General features: G+C 33.3%; 1 protein-coding gene across 1 annotated transcript in view; it reads right to left on the bottom strand.

Annotated features, from left to right (window-relative positions):
* The window catches only part of LOC136984131 (meiosis regulator and mRNA stability factor 1-like), a 129,460-nt gene that overhangs the window by 8,393 nt on the left and 100,366 nt on the right, over nucleotides 1-20,701 (bottom strand). The window contains 3 exon segments of the mRNA XM_067281066.1: nucleotides 2,952-3,086; nucleotides 5,739-5,994; nucleotides 14,802-15,002. Coding sequence (XP_067137167.1) covers nucleotides 2,952-3,086; nucleotides 5,739-5,994; nucleotides 14,802-15,002 — 592 coding nt within the window.

The raw sequence follows: 20,701 nt of genomic DNA on the forward strand, positions 1-20,701 counted from the left end.
TTGAACATTTTGCTGAAAGGCAACTTACAGAATTGAACAGTTTTGCACACACATCTTGTTGAAATAATTTTCAGACAATGTTGTCTGAAACTTGGTGTTGGAGAGTAGATACAACTGTCTGAAAATTTTATGGAAATCCAATAATTAAGATCACTTTGGATAGAAAAAATAGTAAAATTTGAGTCGGGGAAGTCAAAAGTAACATAAATCGGTCTTGGAAACCATGAGAAACTTTGACCTGGAAAAAATTCCAGTTAAGAAATTCAAGTTGAAGATATTAAATCCCTATGCTATTCCATTGAGACCTACTGACTGCTTTGTTTTCTTCAAGTTAAACATCTAACTCAAAGAAATATTTGAGTTAGAGAAGTTTTACTGTAACATCAATATCTTGTTCATTTGGAAGGACACTAATGAAATTTCTTATTTTTCACTACCTGAAATGCATTTTTCTAGTTTGTATTGTAAGGAACTGAGTCCGAACCTTATTTTTTATTTTATTATTATTTCTGTTTTATTATCTTTTTGTTTGGGGTTTATGTTTATTTAGGACGAAGGTTCCCAACCACTCTCTTGTTAGTAATGAAAAATGAAGAAAAAACAACTCACGGAGAAATAAGCGCCATAGGAAACATCTTGCGCACTTGCGCTGCCCGGCGGAAGTAACAGTCCGCAGAAGAAAAAGTGGGGGGGAGTCCCCACAATCACTAGTAGAGAAATACTTGATAAACCGTCTTAAACATCCCAGAAAATTATGATAAATATTTTGTAAACGGTTTATAAGCTTTGTCGGAAACTTAAAGCTGCCAGAACAAAGTTAATGTTAGCAACTAAGTATGTAAATAAGAGGAGTAACCCAGCTCAAGTGTGACGTCACCTCACAGTATAAAACCCGTACGTTAACCGAAGAAGGAGAGGTGATTTCCAAATCGAGGCGACTGTGAGAGCGAGGTTAATTCGAAAGCGAAGTATTTTCTGATAGAAGTCCAGATTGATAATTGGACGATCCAAGGTGCTAAAGAGGAGTTCGATTGACGATTTGACGATATCGAAAGGATTGAGGAAATAGTTTCTTCATATAGTGAGGTGACGGATAGACGTTTAATTAGTAAGAGATTTTGTTCATAGTTTCTAAGTAGTTGATTGTCGAATTTCAAAGGAGAATTACTATTAAGTTAAGCTAAGTAGCTAAGTTTATTGTCGGGTTGACTTGTTGATTTTCGTTAATAAATTTTGTTTGGAATTATTGATATTTGTATGTAGTACGTTCTAGTTGCTAATTAAATATATTTGAACTTTTGATTTGACTTGATATTTATCGTTGTTATTACTAATTTTTCGGTGCACGCTTAAAAGCCCAGGCCTGGCAAACTAATCTCGAAACCTAACGGGTACTTTACGCGGATAACGGAAGTTTTACCGACCGTAATTATAGTCGGTTTACTAAGATACAAAAAAAATAGTACTTTACAGTATTATTAGATATAACTGTCAAGACAGGGTTTTGTAATCCAGTAGTATCCAAGTTTGCAACAGTAGGAAGTCCACTCTCTTAAGAATGCCAAGGTTATACTTAGTTGGTTCTCCTAGATTAAATTTTTCCATTAACATTTAAACAAACAAAACTTACAAATTTTCATGTGAAGAGAAGAAATATCTCATACCAACTGAAAACTGATTATCACTATACATAGTTTCTATATGTAGCATCAAAAGTCTCCAATATACTTGTATATTATGATAGTTCTCTCAGTATTTCGACAGTATAAGACTATCATAACAGTCATAACTGTCATAACAGTCATAACATAACTCAGTATAAGACTATCATAACACCACAAAGATTTCATCTCTCCAAACAATAATGGATGCTAAAATGCTAAATTTTAAGAAGTCTTAAATCAAAACGGAAATTTGTCGCTGCCTGAAGAAGAACCATTGGAGGGTCGAAAACGCTTGTGGAAATCTGTTTTTTCGTTTTTTTGTGTTAATTGCACACCGGTAACAGGCTTTGAGGTACGTAATTAACTTGTATTATTAATTATAAGAAAAAAATGAAAGTTCTAGATGTAGTTGAAAACATTTGTTATTTATTAAAATTTTTGCTGGATTTTATTGATATTGAGTTTGTTGCTCACAGAAGCTATTATTTAGAACAGAGGTGGCGAACCTATGGCATGCGTGCCCAAAGTGGCGCGTTGGAGAAATCATCCGGCACGTAACATATTATACCATTTCGGTTAATTATCGTTTTCAATCAGCTTCTTTACATTTACTCTAATTACAGCATATTATTTTATTTATTTAAATATAGTTTTTTAAAACTCTTTTTGCCCTGTGGGCACTAAGAGGGCTCTTTTATCTAGCAAGCCCACAATGGGACAGCTAGGTGGTGAGGAACGGGTCACCACCTGAAAATTTTTTGGGGCTTTTTTGATCCGAATGGATTTGGTCTCGGGTCCACAAGAGCGGTAAGATACCGCTCGGCCATTCGACCAAATTTAAATATAGTTACTCCAAGTCAAACTTCTGTATGCATAAACATTTTAAAACATAAGTATGCTTGATACGTTTACTATATGGCACTTAGGCTCAAAAAGGTTCACCATCTCTGATTTATAACAAATATGAATACTTTTAATATTCAGTTCTTGAGTGACTAGCAAGTAGATTCATAATACTTTACTCAGCTGCTTTATTTGTCAATTATATATGATATTTTGGTTTAACCTTGGTAATATTTTTATCATAAATAATGCAATTTTTGCAACTTAATCCATTTTATCTTGAATGCCAAAAGTAAGAATTATCAAATTTCACAGAAAATTCGTGTATAACCTATATATGTATAAATTAATACTATTATGTAATAAACAAAATCATAATAATATAAAAATATTTTTAAAAATTGTTTCTAAATATAACAAAAAAATAAAAAAGGCACACGTTACCTCCAGATTGAACTTTGTTTATCAAATCGCAATCTTTCTTTTGGCAGTCCGTCTTCGCACTTTTATGTTTCTTCGGAACATTGTCGTCTCCACAGTTACGAATGTCCCGAGACAGAACAGGTGGCAGTGGAGATCCTAAATATTAGACAGGGCATTGAGTCATAAACAGAAGTCTCCTTAAACTTCGACTAAATTTAAGCAACTTACATTATAAAAATCAAAATGGCTAAAATTTTAAATGTTGAGTTCGTGTTATTGATTATAGATATTTTAAAGTCTTTATTTTTTAGCAATCATTTTTATTAATTTTAATATAAAGAATTTATTTAAACCATTAATACAGTGGTTCACAAACTGTAGGAGTGCAAGACCTCTTTTCTAAGAGCATAAAATAATGATCGTAACCATCATTTATCTTTCAGTATAATTCCTGAATATATTTCAAACACGATCAGTGTTTGGCTTTTGAACACTATGTCCATTGTCAAATAGACTTTCAAGCTCTACATTAATTTGTTCTCTCTTTTAGGACACACCTAAAAATAGTATCCCCTTATTTAAATAGTATCTAAAAATTGGAAATTTTATTTTTATGAACACTAAAAATAATTTACAATTGAGTTTTTTAAATAGAAAATAAAAATTTTATTCAATGATATAGTCACCATTTTTTTATTAAGTACCTTTTGCCATCCTTTGGGTAGCTTTATAATTACTTATCCGAGCACTATAATTAGCTCTTGTTAGGACTTATCACACACTATTGAGAACATGCTTGGAGAATGATAAACATTAAATACTGTATTTATTTGTAACTATGGTATGCATTTCAGCAGACAAGCTGTCCTGAAATACACAAAAGTTTAATGTTTATCATTCTCTGAGTATGTTCTCAATAGTGTGTGATAAGTCCTAGCAACAGCTAATTATAGAGCTTGGATAAGTAATTAATAATAGTGGGACAAAAAGTACATTATTAGCTTCATAATACTTTGTTTAAATTGGTCGTTTTGTTTTTCAGAAGCAGAGTTCATAAAACAAAATGCTTCCAATCCCATCAAATCCAGAGCATGACTTTGCTTGGATAAAATCTGGCTTTTGAAGTGGTTTTCAGCAGTTTGCCATGCTTTCCCCATTATCTTTTGTGATTGACGTTGACGTAAACAATCCACTTTTCAACCCATCACATTCAGTTCAGAAATGGGTCACTTTCCACACAGTTTTTGAGAGAATTGCAGATGGAAATGTGAGTGATATGATTGGGTTCTATATAAACTTAGTGAAGCCAAACAACTTGGATATGCAAGTTTGCTGGCATATCCAAGTTCACACAGATGATTTTCCACACTCGATTTCAATATTTGAAGAATATCTGCAATTTCCCGCATTGTATGGTGTGAATTACTTCAACTAACTCTTTTATTTGATCACTGTCAATCTCAACTGGCTGACCTGATTATGGTGCATCCTGAACGGAAAAATCCCCAAAGCAAATTCTTGCAAACTTCTGGCACACATTCTTTCACAGCATCCTTACTGTACACCTCATATTTTTTTGCAGGTCTGCACCACATTTTTGCCCTTTGGGGAGGAATTTCGAAATATCCCTTCTTAGTGTGCGTTCTCGTGATTTACCCTAACAGTGTACCGAATTTCAACTTTCAACTCCTAACCATTTGGGCTCTGCACTGATTATTATTATCAACTCATCTTGATTATATATATATTTTAAAAATAATATATATACATAATCTCAGACGATGCATAAAGACAGTGGCCAGATACAACTGGAATATCGACTTTAGAACAAAATACATGTATTAACAGTAATAGCTTATAAGTTTATTACCACAGGTGTGGCAGTATGTATGCTATCATCCTTAAGAATTAAGAGAATAATTACATGATTTTATGTTAATCTTTGTGTTGATCTATTGTAATAATTTTGAAGAGGTAATCTGACATATGGAAACATTCCTTTTCAGTTACATCACTCCACTGATGGAATGCACTTTAAGAATGTTTTTTAATTTCATAAATTTTGTTGATCTCAATGGAACAGCTGTATTACTTAACAAAGGCTCCTAAATGAGGCCAAAAACACTTGTGTGTTTATTAAATTGCATAATGGAGTATACACTGAGGTTTTATTTTGAGGTATTTCTAAAACTTGCTCTAAACAATGACAAGAAATTATCTTACAAGAACTCTGCGCTTAATTCTTGAATTAATCCATTAATTCATGAAGTATTTTGCAAAATGATTTAACTTCCTGACAAGTGAAGACAGACCTTTTTTACATCAGATATGCATGTTTAAGATCAATTAAAATTCATTAATTAAAGTCTCAGTTAAAAATTAAAAGCAGAAATCTATTATATAATGAATATCCTCAGTGAATGATATCCCAAATATCTCTCTCTCAGGTTATATCTTTGTTCTCTGATATCAAATAGTTACTGAAAGGAAGGATATTTCAAGATATGGAATATACTAAACTAAAGATTGATAGAGCTACAAATAAAAACCTGCTCTCAAGAATCCTATTAGTAGATGTAAAAGTAACTTCAAAAAAACTCATTGTACAAAGTAAAGCTTTTTATTTTATAAATATGGTTTCCTTAAAATGAGTCCTTAAATATGATAACCAAACTAAATCTATAAATGGTTAAGTTTTATATTAGATATTTTAAATTTATTATTACTAAAAAATTCTCATAAATTTTAAATTTAATAATATATTATTTTTAGTTATTTAAACTGACAAATTAATTTTATAACATTTACCTGCAGTTTCTCTGTTTACCATTATTACTCTCTTACTTCTTCGACCGTGAATAACAAAATAATCGGGTTGGGAATTAAACATCGTCGCGATGCTTGGAAAACCATACTGCGCAGGACGACACGGAACTCCGAAGCGTTTCAGAAACAGTGATTCAAAATTATGTAGAGGCAACTGACCTCCATTCTCATGAAGCAAAATAAGGATATCACGAGACAGCATGAGAAGAGGTATCAATTTAACAACACCTTCTTCCACCTACAATAAAAAGAGTTATATAAGTTTCTAAATTTCAAATTAACAATAATTTCAACATATATTTATATCTTTCATCAATTGTTAATTACGAAAAATAATTAAAAAAAAGCAAACCGCTGCCATGTGCCACTGGGCTATATAACAACTATATTAATAATAAACTACCAAAAAATTTGACTGTAGTGGGAGGCATAGACTTGTTTGTTAATTATGAAGTTTTAGACAGGAACTTAACACAAAATATAAAATTATAATTCTTAAAATGTTTAAATTGTTATAAAGATGAGAATGCTTCTATAACGTACAGGTAGACAGATAGGTATAATGTTTTGACATTGTCTTATTCTGTATTAAATCATACTTTGTTCTATGTTATACAAAATAGTCACACTAATTACTATAGTTTAATGGTAAATCAGTGTGATGACTTGCAATGATTTGAATCAACAGAAGTATTTTATAATAGAATCTACTTAGATATTCTACAAATTAAATTTTGTTCCTGAAAATTTGACAAAGTAACTTTTTGGTAAGGAACAGAAATCTCTGTTATTTTTACAAGTTATTTTGACATCCATTACTCACAATAATTTTAAAATATGAATTTAATACTGATTACACATTTAACTGATTTTTTAAAATTATTTCAATATAAAATTATTTTAAATTATTTTCATAATTATTCATAAAAATGATTTTACGAGTGTGAAATCTGGGATCTATTGGATTTTCTTAAGTATCCCCCCCAAATGACTCATAAAACGAGCCTCAGAGTTCGTGGGATTTTAATAACCCTTCCTCTAAAAAGAAACCATTCTCACGTGGTAAAAACAAAGTTTACCGTTACCGACCAATATTATCAATTGTTTTAATCCCTATCACACTTTTAACGTCTAAACAAATCGGTCTCATGACATAATTTCCCACCACGAAATTATAAAACGCACTTCTTTCCCCCCCTCGGGGGAGTCTCGAAACTTCTTTCCATCAGTATACAATGACAACAGTTTCTCCGTGTGTGCTCTTTGGATAAAATCGCCTCTACTGTTGGATTTCAAAGTTTTTTTGACATAGTGCCCTTATAAATTGGATGTTCTGGATATTCCATCTTCTATGGAACCTACAAAGAGGCATGCACTCGGTATTGTAAACTCTCTCTCTCCCCCCCTTCTCTCTCGTGATCTCGCATTGTACTCGTTCCTTAGATGTATTCCAATAAATATTGTTTGTTGTTGAAATTGGTGTCTTTACTCAACTGTTGGCCATACCTTATCGTCGGTCCCACTGACCTCTGCCACTCACGTAACGTGTAATGCCCCATTAATGTAACCGCCATCCTTGACAAGTGAGCGGGTCCACGACCATCACCGGAAAGGGAGATACGACTTCCTCTTACCGCCCCCCGGGATCTCACACAAGTAAATAACAACACCTTTCAGTACTTTTCCAGCAGAAATATTCCTGTTGACTAAAATTTTCAGTTTTATAAGCCCGTATAAGCCACATCTGTCAGTAATTCTCCAGTAGAACGTTATAAAAATGGAATGCTAGCAAGTGCCAAATATATTAAATTTCAAAAGATGGAATAACCAGGCTATATGGGACCATGCATTTTATATATTGCCAGGATTTAAGAGAATGCCCCAAATGTGATGTTTAATGTATGGGTTTCTACATTTATCTATGGGTTGTGGGTATCAACTTAAATTATTTTATGACCTCTCAAAAAGCAATTTCCACACCACCACCAAAATAAAAATCACAGTGCGGTTATTCCATCTTTTGAAATTTAATGTATTCAGCACCTCTCAGCATTCCATTTTTAGAACATTCTACTGGGCCTCATGAAGGCTTACGAAGAAAGCTGAAAATGCTAGTCATTATAATATTTCTGCTACTAAAAAGTATCATTTAGTTGGCTTTGTCAACGACCAGTCTTGACAAAGCCAAGGCCCCCCACATGCAAGTTGGAGGTGGTAATGAACAACATCATTGCACCACATTTGGAAGGATACCAGTTCTCGATCTCTAACCTGGGCGACTTAGTAGAGCTTCTTAAGGTTACCGAACTACCTGGATACATCATCGTACTGGATTTCCACTCTTTGTACCCTTCCATTGAGTTGCCTCCGTGTTTCTGCGCTATCAGAGATTTTCTTTTTACAAATGTGCCCAATGAAGAATTCCATCAGCATATCTTAGAGTTGGCCCATTTGATCTGTTACAGCTCGATCTTTCAGTTCTGTGGGGTGACTTACAGCCAGGGCAGGGGTGTACCCATAGGCAGCTCTGTATCCGGTGATTTACGTGAGTTGGTTATCAGGCAATCGGAAAATAGAACACTCCCGAATTTCCAACGTAACATCATCCTTTACAAGCGGTACGTCGATGACATTATTATTCTGTGAGAGAGTCACCAGACATTACCAGTTTTTTGAACGAAATGAATAACAATGCATATGGGCTATTACTGGAAGTTGAGCAGCATAGCAACTCAAGGGTTCATTTCCTTGACTTAGATATTAGATTTGGGGAGTCTGGCGTTCACACCTCAGTATATCGTAAACCATCTGACAAACCCACATACATTCCAGTGGACTCATGTGACCCAGTCCGATACAAGATGGCAGCCTTTAAAGCCCTAGTTAGAAGAGCACACACACACACACACACTCGTCTACCCAAGAGGCACTAAACAAGGAGTTGAGATACTTGGATGACGTAGCCAACAAGCATGGGTACAACAACATTATACAAAAAATTTCACAACAGATCTTTCGAATGATTCCTTGTTCCGCAAATGATATTTCACAAAATGGCAGCCAAACCATGGAGAAACAGAGTATCCCCGTTACTTACAATCCTGTATTGAGATCGACATATAATAAGATTGCACGGCAACGGGATGTCTCCCTTGCATACAGAAGACGCCCATCCCTGTTTGATATGCTGCGTAATGGGAAAGATAAAAAAATAAATCTAATATGGAGAGACTTCTGGGAGTGTATGCCGTACTGCTTAGGGATAACCATTTTGATAGGGACTTAGTATATGTGGAATTGACGAAGCATGCATTAGGAGTCAGATTGAAGTAGCATTTACACAACATACAACACAATAAATGCTGCACCTCGTTATCAACCTATGCATCTGATCCTGATATTACAGCAGACTTATCGAAAGCTAGACTGATTGTCACCCGAACACGCGTAGACCGTATCAAAGAGTTGGAGCAGATGGAGATTTATAGGGCTTATAGTACTTCCTCATCCATCAATTCTAGGGATGAGCTAACGCTTTCCTTGGCTTGGCAGGCCCAATGCATACGGAGCTTTAACATTATCTTTTACATAAAGGATGGTTTGTGGAGGAGCTGGGGAAGAGTGTACGACTTGTTTCCGGGATGCCCTGTGGCATCGATATTTTAAAATAACATTCGATCTTATGTTAGGGATATGACGATTTCCTTCCCATCATACCTTGTGACATCAATATTTCAAAAATAGCATTCAAACTTATGTTAAAGGTTTGACGGTTTGTTTCCCATCAAGCCTTGTGACATCGATATTTTTTAAAATAACATTCGGCCACACACAAAAATTTCCACGTTCAATGCTGTTCGGCACGTAATTTGGTTCCTTTTTTCATCCTCAAAAATCATTCCAGTCAATTTTTTAACCCGAAGAACCCAGGAAGGGTTTTGAAAACGTTTGTAGTGACTGATATTGTATGTTACGCACCGGTTACGGGTTTTTCGTGAGTAACATTTTATAATTACTGTAATTTCCTGCATATAATCCAAGGGGTGTATAGCATGTAGAAAATTGCTAAAACAAAGATGTAGAATGGCCCACCCTGCCAAATATACCACATTTCTGAAGTTGTAGTTGAAAATGTGTCACATAATTTTAGAAGGTATCCTCTCAAATGTTCTTTTCTACCTATTTTTTCATTTTATTTCCATTAATAATATATTGTAATTGTAATTATGTTAGGGTGTCCCGTAAGTTTGTGGTCACTTGCATGTCAAAAAAATTTTTATTTGCAGAAAACAGTCATTCTTTAAAATAAAGTCCATTACTAGACATCATCTCAGTCCACTCCTCTACCAAATTTTGGATACCATACTGCTAGTTTGAATACCAAAAACTTTCACACTTATTTTTGATCTCCTACACTGAAAGTGCTGTCCTTTCAGAAAGCAAGTTAACAATCAGAAAAGGTGTAAATCTGATGGCACAAGGTCAATCAAGGTTGTATGCTGAATTTGGCAAAACTTTGATGCCATCAAGCTCCATTGACTTAATTTCAATCGTTCTTAAAGTGTATGCTGGAGAACTGTCGTGTTACAAGAGAACACACTTTTGATTGATCAGTGCTGGATGCCGAGTGCTCAAGACTTTGTATACCTGGCCATCAGGAACAAGCTCTGTGTACTGGCCCTTCAAAATTCCACCAAATGCACCAAATAACTAATAAAACCTGCCTCTTGACTCCCTGTTTCTGTTTCCTGAGTGGGTTTTATTCCGTTGGTTTTCTTTATCAATATTTCAGAAATAGATCAGTTTTTCATCTACAGTTACAATTTGGTGCCAGAACTGATCATTTTTCAGATTTTGGAACAATTGATTGCAAATGATCATCTTTCATTGCACTTGCTAGTATGTCAGCTCACAAAGCACTCCGAGGCTATACAATACCAGGTTGTTCATTAAGTTTTGTTGTTCGGTAAGAGATGGCACTATTAGGTTCATCGCTTTATTTCTCTAAAAATAGTACTACTTTTTTATGAATACGTGTGAAGTTTTATGTAATCTGTCAACTCATTCTTCAAAGTTGTTCAAAGTTGACGTGTCACTGTATTTTTTTACAATGGAAAAAATTGAATATCGTGCAGTGATAAAATTCTTATTTTTGGAAGGTGTAGCACCAAAACAAATTCATGAATGATTGTTAAAAGTGTATATGGACTCTTCACCTTCAATTAGAACAGTAGAAAGATGGATTGCTGAATTTAAATGTTGTTACACAGGTCTTGAAGTGCAACAACACCAAAAATTGTAGCAAAAATACAGCATATGGTTTTGGAAGATCATTGATTAACTGAGAGCGATTTAGTAGAAGCCCTAAGGATCTCATTAGGCAGTGTGAGCAATATTTTGGCTGAAGTTTTGGGTTACAGAAAGCTGTGTGCACAATGGGTGCCGCATTTGCTAACAATGGAACAAAACCACATTCAAATGCAACTTTCTCAGCAACATTTGGAGTGTTTTAGAAAGGGTAAAAAGGATTTCATGCACTGCACCATTTCATCACTATGGATGAAACTTGGGTCTACCACCATGATCCTGAATCAAAACAAGAGACTAAGCAGTGGTGTGAACCCGGTACTTCGGCTCCGAAGCGAGTTAGGGTCCAGAAATCGGCCAAGAAGGCGTTAGCATCAGTTTTTTTGGGATGCAAAAGGAATTTTGTTTGTGGATTACCTCCAAACTGGTATAACAATAAACTCGGATTATTATTGTAACCTTTTGGACCAACTGGATGTAAAAATTCATGAGAAAAGACCTGGTTTACAGAAGCAAAAAATCTTTTTCATCAAGACAACGTACCCTCTCACACAGCTCAAAAAACCATTGCGAAAATCAGTGAATTAAAATATGAATTGTTGCAACATCCTCCTTATTTGCCAGATTTAGCTCCATCTGACTTCTGGCTGTTCTCACATCTCAAAAAATTCATGCATGGAAACCAATTTTCATCAAACAAAGAGGTAATAGCAGCCATAGAAGCGTATTTCGAGTCTTCCGGATTCTCACTTCAGGAATGGAATCCATAAATTAGAAGATCACTGGAACAAGTGTATTGAAGTTCACGGAGATTATATTGAATAATAAAATGTATTTCAAACCATAAAATCATGTTTTTCTTATCAAACAACAAAACTTATTGAACAACCTGGTGAATCAGATCTAAAAGCTCAAACTATGCAGGTGATGGTAAATTTTAAAGTTCTGAACTCGACCAATAATCTGTAGATACTGGTAGTCAGCTGAAAAGTTTGGAATAGGGCCTGATTGTTTACAACTGATGGCCTTCCAGCACAGGGCTTGTCTTCACGGATAGTGTTACCATTATTGAAACAATTGAATCATTTGATTGTTGCTGATTCAGATTATCCCTGAACCTTCAATTTCACAAATTTTCTTGGTTGCTGCTCTTGCACTCAACCATATGTATGCCATACAGGAAAAAATTACCATACATTATGGTTTATTGGGATTTGTATGATTTGAAACACAGTCTCAATCAGAACATTTTCCCAAATATGCCTATTTCTTTATTTCTGGCTGAAAGCATTCCAATTTGTTTTAAAAAACAGTCAAGTAAGAATTGTAGATGTCTTACAGGCATAAACCACTTCTCACATGCATATGCATTTAATAATCTTTGACACACAATTTGTTCTGTTGAGCCTGTATAATGCTGTGTAATTGCTTCAAAATTACTGAGAGTCAAATATCAATAGTTTCATATATTTGTCACTTCAAAATTACTGATACATGAAACTACTGATATTTGACTATTTGTCAACAACAGATAATTGGTAACATCTGACCACAGCCTAGCATTTCCCCCCTATAGGCACTAAGATGATCTCTATTTTTAATCATGTCCACAATGGGTATTGCCAAGTTTTCTAACAAAAACTTAGTTGAAATAGCTTAAATTGAATATTTAAATATTTGAAACAAGTATGATTAGTTAACAAACAATTTTCAATAATTGATAGTTCAATAAAACACACAGACACACAATAGCAATTTATATTATTTTATAAAAAAAATTTAATTTCTTAATTTTATTTATTTAATATTTTTTTACTTATCTACCTTAATTTTATCTTATACAGCACACATTTATAAAACAATTTTATCCAGTTAATTGCCCAATTTATAATTTCAATTTGTACTTAATAATCAGCTAAGTAAAAAAAATTTTTTTTAAATATCTGTATTATTGTGTGTCATATAATTTATATCTATTATTTCTTTTGTAAAGAATAAGGATGAAGAGGGGTCACTGAGACCTGAAATGCATTTCCTCCATTAATAAAACCTATACCAATAACTGTTCCTTGTGTGATAAGTTACTGGAAAAAAAAAGCCAAAAATTTTAAGTTTTAAAAAATCCACAGAAACCAGTAAGGAAACAACAAATATATAATGAATGTTGAAATAAACTCAGAAGAAATTAAACAGAAAATGTTGAAGTCCATAATATCTAATGACAGAGTGAACAGTCAACTGCTCAGCTCTTATTCACTATAAGAGACTAAGCTTAGTTTGGAATTACAGTAGACCCCCCCATAACACGGTAGATAAGTTCCGTGTTGTACGAGTCACTTAAATGCATGAGCCAATCACAGCTTGTGTGCTGGGCTGTGATTGGCTTGTGTATTTAAGTGACTCGTACAACACGGATTCATATAACACGGAACTTATCTACCGTGTTATGGGGGGGTCTACTGTATGCTGAAATCCAGCATACAGTTAAAAACAAAAAAATTACATATACTATAAAAACATCTCAAAGCCTGATATTTTCATAATGAAACTGAATGACTGCTGGATATAAATTGGGCTACTTTACTGCTACTATTAATAATTAAATACTAAGTAATTCAGTACTAGATGTAGGTATTAGGTACCATCCTCTTACTAAATTTAATGAGAGATGGTACCTAATACCTAAATATGTAAGATCTGTAAGTATTGGGTTGAACAGAAAGTTTGTTCAGTTTTTAGAAAGAAAGAAAATATACTATTTTGAAATATATAAAAACCTTTAATCCACAATGTATTCACCCTTCTGTTCAATAACCTTATGCCACCTGACAGGTAGTAGTTTCATAATTCCATTTGTGTAGAATTGGGTGGGTTTCTGATTGAAAAAATTATCAAGGTGATTTTTGATACCTTCTGAAGATTGAAATTCTATGCCATTTAAATTATTCTGCAATGAATGAAAAAGATGATAGTCTGAGGGAGCAATATCTGGAGAATATACAGGGTGACTCAAAACATCCCAGTTAAAGTCTAGAAGTTTTTGGCGCATGTTTAACGATGTGTGTGGTCTTGCATTATCATGATGGAATATCACTCCTCATTGATTTGCAAGTTCCAGATGTTTTTGATGCACTGCAACCTTTAGTTCATCCAGTTGAAGACAATATTTATTAGAATTAATTGTTTGGTTGTTGGATAAAAGCTCATAATAAAGGACCCCTTTTCAGTCCCCACCAAACTGAAATCATTATTTTTCTGGGATGCAAACCAGCTTTAGGTTGCGGCATTGGAGGATCCCGTCTTACTTGTTAAATATTGTTGTAAACGATCCACTTTTCATCGCCTGTTATTAATCGCTTTAAGCATCATCCTGTATAGTCTTAAAAATAATTTGTCCCACAATGTTTTTTCACATTTACCAGATAAATAAACTTATTATTATTTACAGTTATTTAAGAAGCGTGTTTAAATTGTTTTTGTTTATAAAGATTATCATAAATTGCGATGTAAATTGTGGTGTGGCAAAAAAATGATATGAAATACCTGGATTGCACCACCATAGTTAGTCTGAGCAGAGCATCTCTAATGTCAGATGTCTTGCTTTAAACTTTTGGCAAATTTACAACAATTTCAAAAATATCTTTATTAAAGTTGTAATTAAAAACTCTCTTATAAATATTGAATAAAATCATTGCGTACAAGTTTGCAAGAATTTATTTACTCACAAAACTTCCTTACTTTAATAACATCTTCAAGATCTTGTTTCATGTTCACTAGGTTTATATGCTGTCCAAATCTCTCTTTGTATAATTTATTGAGTTTTTCCATTTTCAGTTTTCCTTCTGTAGTTTCCATCAAAAGTCTTCTAATTCTTAGAGAAACAAGATGAACAAAACCACGATCAACAAGAACTACTAATGGTTTTTCATTGTATTGTATCTGAAAATATAAAATAAATAGCTAGAAGTAATGTATTGTAGTATAATTATTTTTTTGCTAAAAAGTTTATATTATAAAATGTATCAGGTTGTAAAGGTGAAAGTTAGGTGTAGCATTGGTGTGGCAGTATCAAATGCCAATTTTTGGAGTATATGGAAACACTTATTCTTATTCTCAGTGGTTAACTGTAAATCATCATGTATCAGTTGCAGGAGAATGTCATCATCAATGGTGTAAGTGCTACCTGGATTGAGTTCATCTTGAAGTGAGAAATCTCCATCCCTTGAATTTCTTAAACCAATTGTAGCAAGTCTACCTGTTGACTGTGCCCTCACCGAATATCATGCAGACGAGATCTTGCTCATTCGTTTAATTTTGGCCACATTTGAAGTGACAGAGCAACAGCATGTGAATGTGTTGTTTCGAAAGTTTCACATTGTCAGACATTGCCGACGCATCTATTTGTGATGAAATGTCCTGGTTATTCTACTTATATAAACATACTGTAAGTTCTAGAACATTTTCAGTTGTTTCTGGGAAAAACTGAAACGTCTAAATTTCATCTTTATAACCTGATATTTTAAAAAATCCAGAATTAGAATGAAAAAAAAAATTATTTACATTTTTTTTTTCCAAAATGAAGAAATTTTAAAGATTCTGTGAAAATTAGTCCTTTATAAATTGTTCCTTTCTGAAATAACAATCTAATTTCTCTGACATACTTCTCTTATTTCAGTTATGTAGAAACATATTAAGATACTACATTACTATAGGAATTCTTGCATTTATTGCATTATCTGTTATGTTACTAAGCTTACTTATAAGCTTGTAAGAAAACATACGTGAAATCATCATTTATATGGAAGATTTAGTATCGCAGAATTTAATGCCGAAACAATAATGAAAGAAAATGAGTAAAATTCAATATAATAATAATGTAAAACAGAATACAGGTATAAAAAATTTTTTTACTAGTTTGTTTAAAACAAAAACTGACTGCTGGTTTGCTTAGAAAATAAATGTAAAAATTTATTCATTCACTGACTAATTCTTAATTCCTGTTCACTTACAAACTAATTATTTTTCATATTTGAGTTCATTCTTTTTTACTTTAGTTTTATTTTAATTCTTAAATTTAAATACAATTTAAGTTATTTCCAAACAAATTACTGGTTTCGAAATAAAGTACAGTAGACTGCTTATTGTCATCATTTTGGGATTCACCTAAACTCACAATAACTGACCTGATAACATTATGCAAAGTAAATAAGCCTGTAATTAGAACAATTGAAATACAGTGTGTGATCAGTTAATGAACAAATGGACTGTGAAGAAATCAAACGACGAACACTTTTGTGAAAAATTTTTTATGTTTGAACAACGAACACGGGTTCAGAAAACGAACACCTCACAGAACACACACAAGCAGCAGCGACATAAAGCACGTTAGCGAGACTGTTGGGCAAGCACGTGTTAAGTTTTGTGTCATTTTTATTTTTGAAAGGTAAGAGTTTAACTGTCCCATTGGATATTCGTTAACGTTTTAACACCAAATTTCATCCGGGCCTCACTTTTACTTAATTATTTGTGCACTAGTTGATTTCTGTTGTCTGAATTTTTGTAAGTGCTTTTCTAAACTTTTCATTTAAAAAAAAAAAAAAAAAGATAATATTACAGAGCCTAAAAAGAGTGAAGTTTCAAGAATTGTGCTCACCACAGAAACCAAGCAAGAGATAATAGCCAAGGTAGAGAGTGCACAGATGATGTCTAATGTTGTTAGGTAGTATGGCTTGAACAGGTCTACAGTAGGCACAATCTTAGCTAAGAAAAATATAATCAAAAAGACTGAAGCAGGTAAATAAGTAATGAAAATCACATATGAGAAATAAAAAACATTGAAGAGGTCAGAATGGAACCTGAAACTGATCTGACAACAGAAAAACTCCAAGAACTCTTGAATAAAGAACACCAAGAAACTCGGAGGGGGGATGTTTTTTCTGAAAAAGAGAAAGACAAAAGAGGACCAATGCCGACATCTGCTATTAATGCACTAAATCCCTAGCCTGAGTTATCTCAGGCATGGTACTTAAGGTCCAAAAAAATGGCCTTGACTTATAACTTTAAAAAAAAAATGTATGATCAGTACATATACATCGTTATCTATCACCTATGCAAAGTTTATGAATTATTTTTGCCACAAAAATTTTTTATAATGTTTTATTAATCAACTAATTAATTCCGCTATTGTTTTTTATGGGAGTTTTTTTAATCAAATTAATTAAATCATTTTAATCTTCTATTGCAAGGATTTGCATTTGGTAAAATTTTAAAAAATACTATTGGATGTTTTCTATGACATCAGCAGGTTTTTTTTTGTTTTTTTTATACACCTTTTTTTTTTTGGTCCCCCCGTATTTTTAAAAATCTTTTGAAGAAGTGGGAGGACATCAGAACAACAGTCATCCAAATGGCATCCAAACTAGATTGAGGTTAATAGGCTTGGGAATCTCTACAACGACAATGTTATTAATTACTTCTAAAAATCCTGAAGAGAGAAAAGCAATCAACATTAGACAATTCTCCTAACCTCCATAAAGAGAAAAAAACATGACTGATAAAAATGCAAGACCGGATGTATGTGTATTTTTATTGTTAGACACATACTTTCTTGCTACGTTTATTTATAATTTTTTACTTTTTGGGGTTTCCGGAACGAATTAATCAAAATCCCATAAAAATCTATGGTAAATCAATAATCAGTTAACTATCAATTCAGGTAGCGAACGCGGTCTTGGAATGGATTATGTTCATTAACAGATCACCCACTGTACTAAATGAATTATGAAGTATTAAAGTTAAAAATATATAATGTGTATACATAATAATTCATATAGTATTGTTTTTCTGCTACAACTTCAACAGCAGCAAGAATAGAACCAGCAATTTAAACTGCAGGGTGAGGAAGCAGTCTAGAAACACCCTTTTTATGTTGACAAAATTAACTCCCCATGTTACAAGATAGTAATTGGACAAGACCTTCTATTCGTTGGCAAGAGTGGCATTTGTAGCAATCATCTTCAAGGAAGTTAACAATTTTCAAATGGAAAGGTGGTAATGTAATATCAATTAAGCCTAGAATTCACCCCAAACATCACTTTTACCCCAACTTTATTTTTAGCAGTTATTTGCACACAGTGTTCACAAAAGTGGTTATGTTAGATTTGCCGACAGGGAGAAGGGGAAGTTAACCCCTCTTCTTGTCAAAATGAATGAGGGTAAAAATATAATGTGAGTATGGTTGTCAGCACTGAGACAGTCACCTTTATATTACAAGCCATTTATTTGGAAGACGATGCTTACATGTGTCCGGTCGATAACTTCTCTTGAACAGAAAATACAGTAAATGCAGTGTGTTCAAACAAAGTGGAAACTTCACTGTCATAGTTTATCCAATGGCAATCAGACAGTTCCCATGGCTATCGACAGCCCTGGGGCAGACTGGCCAGAAGTCACTTAGTGAAGTAGAACACAGGTGAAGTGAAGATGATGAAAGGAAACTGACGCAGAGGACAAACAGGTTAAAGAAGAAAAAAGTAACCACACTTTGTCCTTGAATGTCAGGATTTTTAAAGGATTTCTCCTCAAAATTCTGGATTTGATTGGTCCCAAATTTCTCTCTCCACCTTCTAACTTGTCAAAGTTTGACTTCATCCACAAGTGTTGGTCAAACTTTGAAACTTTCATTCGTATCTCACGCAACAATATTTTATTTTCTGACATCTAAGAATTTTTTAATGTTTTCATTACTTACAAAGTGGTAGTTTTTCTTTTAACCTGTTGTGTGTCATTCCCGACATATAGGGGTCATGACCTCTGATCCGCAGAGTCAAACCCGATAAAAAAAATTCCTAAACAGAAATGATATATATCATCACATGTCACTACTTGTACAGAAATCCAAAATTAGTGACTCATATCAAAAGAATCGTTATTTTATCTAGTTTTTGCACAGCAGGATATTACAATTCTAGGAATAGTTGCTTAAAAGAAATCACAAAGAGCAGCAGACCATTAGTTAGACTCTGTTTCGACATGGCAACAGCTGGGAGAAATAGCACTCTGAATAAGTCAGAAATGATTGAATATTTATTTAATTTAGGTTCGGATGAGTCTGAATTATCAGCTGAATTGTATTTTAGAATATAATTCAAATATGGGTGGAATTGATCTGTGTGATGGAGTAATACACAATTATCCGTGCATGAGAAAAAACGGTGAAACGGATAAAAAGTGTTTTTTCACATGCTGGATATTGCACTATATAATGCTTGTGTTTTGTATCGCCAACATATGAAAAAACAGATATCATTTCTTGATTTCATATCTTGTTACTACACCTGAAATTTTATGGTTTACTGCTATTACTATGTTGTTTGAGTGTCTTTCCACAAATTAGTTATATAGGGTATAATTTTTACCTTTAATGGTACCACTTTTTGTTCAAACTCATGTCACCAATGCCTACAATGTCAATTCTCACTGTCTTAACTCCTTCGCCCAAGTTATCTCGAGATATGCATGATGATGCACAGTCCCTAGCCCTAGATGGGCCTTAAAAGGCTTTAAAAAAAAAAAAAAGGCTGACTTTTCCAAAAATATATGAAATATGTAATGGTACATATACATCATTATCTATGACCTATGCAAATTTCATGAATTATTTTGCTCATGAAAATTTTTTATAGCATTTTATTAATTAGCTAATTAACTGTGCCATTGTTTGAGTTTTTTTTATTAAATTAATCTGATCATTCCAAACTTCTATTTAACAGATTTTCATTTGGTAAAATTTTTAAAAATACTATTGAATGTCTTTTATGACATCAACAGGTTTTTTTGCTTTTTATTGAGTAGAATTTTTTCACATACCTTTTTATCGGTCCCTGCGTATTTTAATAGCATAAAAATCAAACATTTTGTGTTATATTTGAATAGATGTGGTAAACTAGTTTCCTTTCTGCTTTAACCCCCCCCCCCGAGGCATACATGTAAAGAGGCATACATGTAAACAACTCGGGAAAGCTGACACCAGCTGTTCTCAAGGTCAACCAGTTTGTAAACAACGTAGACTGCACGTGTGAAATTTCATGCCTTGTTAAATGAAAGAATAATTCCTGCAGCTATATTTATCAAATTAAAAATAATTAATAAAAAATGCTTTTATTTTTTATATAGTTTTTCTATAAAAACACATTTTTGGGGTATTTATTTCGTGGCAATTTTTTTGGTTGTCAGATTTGCTTTTAAATGGAAATAATTATTTGATATAAAAAAATCAATAGATTAGGGACTTTCTGAGCGGAATTCCAGCCGGAAAAAAACCCGAGGAATTAAGAAGTTATCCATTTTTTCTGATTCATGTAGAGTTCTACATTCCGAGTAAGGATCCTTAAGAGAGTATTCCTGATTTCCAGAGAAGTGCCTGCTTGGAATTTGAGATTACTTTATTTCCTACAATACTATTCTTTGTCCTATAGTTATTATTTTGTGGCTCTTCTTTCTTATAGTTTATGAAGAAGTAATGGTTGAAGCAAACTTTCTATATGTTTAATTAGCTTTCAAACATGCATAAAACATGGTTAATTAAAGATGTAAGTAGTCATATGCTGAGGTCCTACCTCCCATGGGATGCACCTGGT

This window comes from Centruroides vittatus, unplaced genomic scaffold (genome assembly GCF_030686945.1).
Source record: "Centruroides vittatus isolate TY-2023 unplaced genomic scaffold, ASM3068694v2 contig_904, whole genome shotgun sequence".
Lineage (NCBI taxonomy): Eukaryota > Metazoa > Arthropoda > Arachnida > Scorpiones > Buthidae > Centruroides > Centruroides vittatus.